The sequence below is a fragment of the Sus scrofa genome, chromosome 4, assembly GCF_000003025.6.
Source record: "Sus scrofa isolate TJ Tabasco breed Duroc chromosome 4, Sscrofa11.1, whole genome shotgun sequence".
Classification (NCBI taxonomy): Eukaryota; Metazoa; Chordata; class Mammalia; order Artiodactyla; family Suidae; genus Sus; species Sus scrofa.
Genome location: NC_010446.5, coordinates 109,645,535 through 109,649,449, shown reverse-complemented (window position 1 = coordinate 109,649,449; position 3,915 = coordinate 109,645,535). Strand labels below are relative to the sequence as shown.

At 54.4% G+C, this 3,915-nt stretch overlaps 1 protein-coding gene across 1 annotated transcript; it reads right to left on the bottom strand.

Annotated features, from left to right (window-relative positions):
* Positions 1,751-3,426, bottom strand: KCNA10 (potassium voltage-gated channel subfamily A member 10). The gene has a single exon (XM_003125855.2). It carries the CDS (start codon positions 3,424-3,426, stop codon positions 1,891-1,893), a length of 1,536 nt encoding a protein of 511 aa, XP_003125903.2. The 3' UTR covers positions 1,751-1,890.

The window sequence follows — 3,915 nt, the reverse complement described above, 5'->3', positions numbered from 1 at the left end:
CTCCTTGACCACAGTGGGAATATCATTCCTTCTGTGTTTCTCACTTGACCCCCTGGGCAGCCGGCTCCTGTCTGCCCTGCCTCGCTCCTTCCCCTTGGTCAGGGAGTTACCCTGAGTGTTCCGCTGTAGATCTCATTGTAGACAGGAGGCTGGGTGGACAGATGGTGAGAGAGGCTCCCATAGCCCGTCTCCCTGGGTTGCTGGGGAAGAAATAGATGACTCAGTGCTGGCACACAGGAACTGTGATACCAGCTCTATGGGCAGCAGTGACATGTAGGGGGAGGGGGGAAGGGGGGCGGGGCTTGCTTCGGCAGCCCTGCTCCCTGACTCCAGCCCGAAAGCCTGGACCAGCACATATGACTTGGGGCCCTGCTTCGAGGGCAGTTCCTTGGTTCCTGCAACACCCGTCCTCCTTGGGGGGCCTGGCCTCTGCACATATGACTTGGGGCCCTGATGCTCCCACCCCAGCTGCCTACAGGCTACTGCTGAACTCCTGATGACTTGTTGGGAGCTGAACCCCAAGACAAGTGGACCTGTGCATTTTCCTGGACCAGCTCTCCAAGGCCATGGTGTATATACTTCCCACACTCAGGATCCCCAGTCTGCTCAAATTCGTGGAGATGAGCCAAATGAAAAACATCTGGGGAGTTCCCGTCGTGGTGCAGTGGAAATGAATCTGACTAGGAACCATGAAGTTGCAGGTTCGATCCCTGGCCTCACTTGGTGGGTTAAGGATCCGGTGTTGCCATGAGCTGTGGTGCTGGTTGCTACGTAGCCATGTAGCTCTGCCATGTAGCTCTGGCGTAGGCCGGCAGCAACAGCTCCGATTAGACCTCTAGCCTGGGAACCTTCATATGCTGTGAGTGTGGCCCTAAAAAGACAAAAGACAAAAAAAGAAAAAAAAAAAAAAGACAAAAAGAGAGAAAAAAGAAAAACAGCTGGGAATGTTTCTGCTTGTCCACGAGCCAAGGAAGGGAGTCGGCATTGCCTTCCAGGCTGCACAGAGATGTGTACCTGCCTGGAAATTTGCTGCCTAGATCCTCTGAGAGCCAGACCCCTCCAAGTTCCTCTCCTCTTGCCCCCCCCAAATCCATCACACATTCTTCATTGGTGAAAAGAGCACTAGATCAGTAGGTAGGAGATTTGGGTTCCAGCATTGACTGTGTCTCTATTCCTGGGTGACCTTAGGTAAGTCGCGGTCCCCTGGTTTGTTCATCAGCAACATGGAAATAATAATTGAATCCATTCTACTGGTTGTTTTTAGATGCAGTGAGATAACATAGGTGAAAGAGCTTTGGAAAATGTACGCAATGCTACACAAGGGTGCGGCATTGCTGTGAAACAACTCTAAGCTCTTCCTTGCTGCTCACAGTGGTCCCCGGCCTTTTCGTGTACTTTCTCTCGGGAAGACCAGGGCCAGTGCTTCTTCATTTTTAATGTGAAAATGAATCACCTGGGATCTTGTTAAACTGCAGATTCTGATTCCGTAGGTCTGAGGTGGGTGGGCTTGGATTCTGCATTTCCGTGCTTTCAGGAGATGCTGATATTGCTGGTCTTGGGGACCACAGGTGAGTGGCTAGGACCTGAACTACCCCCTCACTGGAAAGGAGAGTGGAATCTTTCTATTCAGTTCTATTCTAGTCCGCTGAGAAGTAAAAGCTTGGAACATACAGCAGGCGTATCCAGCAGAAATATCCATCTATTGAAACAGCTTCCGGTCAAAGATGGCCTGTTGGTCACAAATGATGCATTTTGGTCTTTGGAAAGACGGAGAGCAAGAGGGGGAGTGGAAGACAGGGATTGGAGGAGGGGGAAGCGAGAGACAGAGAGACTTACAAAAAAAGACAGACAGACACAGGAGACTCCAGGGGCCGTGAAGCCCCGGGCAAATCACTTCCTGGACTTTTCTGCAGAGCAGCCACTGTTGGTCTTACTGAGAGAGTCTGTGCTGCCCCTTCTTGAGCCCACGCTGTTGAGGATTTTGTCGATCTCTCCCGGGATGATTTGCTTCTCCTCATTCTCAGTCTCCCGATGGTAGAAGTAGTTAAAGTTGGAGACGATGACAGGCACAGGGAGGGCAATGGTGAGGACCCCTGCGATGGCGCACAGAGTGCCCACAATTTTCCCCCCCGGGGTGGTCGGGCACATGTCCCCGTAGCCCACGGTGGTCATGGTGACCACGGCCCACCAGAAGCCATCAGGGATGCTAGAGAAATGGGACTCTGGCTCATCCACCTCGGCAAAGTAGACGGCGCTGGAGAAGAGGATGACGCCGATGAAGAGGAAGAAGATGAGCAGCCCCAGCTCCCGCATGGAAGCCTTCAGCGTCTGGCCCAGGATCTGCAGCCCCTTGGAGTGGCGGGAGAGCTTGAAGATGCGGAAGACCCGCACCAGCCGGATGATCCTCAGGATGGCCAGGGACATGTTCTGCTGGGCGCTCGGCTCTGTCTCCTGGACCAGCTCGGTGACGAGGGTGGCAAAGTAGGGGATGATGGAGATGATATCGATGATGTTCATGATGTTCCGGAAGAAGTCGGGCTTGCTGGGGCAGACCACGAACCGGAGCACCAGTTCCAAGGTGAACCACATGATGCAGGTGGACTCCACCATGAAGAAGGGGTCCGTGAACAGGGTGTGGGAGAGGACCGTCTGGCTGGTGTTGCGGCTGGGGTCTCTCACCACCTTCAGCTCCCTGTCCTCGCGGAACTCAGGAAGCGTCTCCAGGCAGAAGATGGTGATGGAGATGACCACGACCAGCACGGAGACCACGGCCACCCCACGGGCGGCGCTGGAGCTCTCGGGGTACTCAAAGAGGAGCCAGAACTGCCGGTGGATGTCATTGGAGGGGAGCAGTGTTTCGGGATCCTTGAGGAAGCCTTCGTCCTCCCGGAACTGGTCCATGGCCTCACTGCCCAGTTCATAGAAGGACATCTCATCCGCAAAGACGTCGATAGGGACATTGGCCGGGCGCCGGATTTTCCCGCCAGATTGGTAATAATAGAGGATTCCATCAAAACTGGGCCGGTTCCTGTCAAAGAAATACTCATTTCTCATGGAGTCGAAGAACTGCATCCTCTTCTCCCGGTCTCCCAGGAGGGTCTCTGGGAACTGACTGAGGGTCCTGAGCTGGGTCTCAAACCTCAGCCCCGCGATGTTGATGATCACCCGCTGGTTTCCTTCATTCAGGACCAGCGGCTCGGGCCCTGGGGGGTCGAGGCAGTCTCCTGGGAGCTTGGAGAAGGCCGTCTCGTGGTTGGTGCTTTCATTAATGAGGATCTTCCAGTTGGAGAAGGGGCTGCTCCCAGGCCGGCCCTTCGGGGTGGTGGGGTCGAAGCCTGCGGCGTAGCCTGGCTCTTCTTGGAGTTCATCTGAGTTATCGAAATTGACCAGAGCCACCTCCGTTTCTTTCCAGCCACACACATGCATCCTAGGGGAGGCAGGGAGGCAGCACGAAGACCCTCGGTCTTCCCTGCCTGCTGTGCGCTGTGGAGAGGAAGATGGGATCAGGCGGGAACTCGGAGGGGGTACCCCTGGCTCTTGATCACTGAGGTAAGATTTACGCGTGGATTATTTTCATTTTTTATTTTATTTGCTTTCTAGGGCCACACCTGTGGCATGTGGAAGTTCCCAGGCTAGAGGTTGAATTGGACCTACAGCTGCCGGTCCAGGCCACGGCCACAGCAATGCCAGATTTGAGCTGCATCTGCGACCTATACCACAGCTCACAGCAACCCCGGATCCTCCACCCACTGAGCGAGGCCAGGGATTGAACCTGCATGCTCATGGATACGACTAAGATTCTTACCCCACTAAGCCACACCCTTGTAGTAGCTGATCCTAGTCGGGTTCATTACTGCTGAGCCACAACGGGAACTCCTGAAAAATGGTTTATTTTTAGCTTGGGAAGGAACCTCC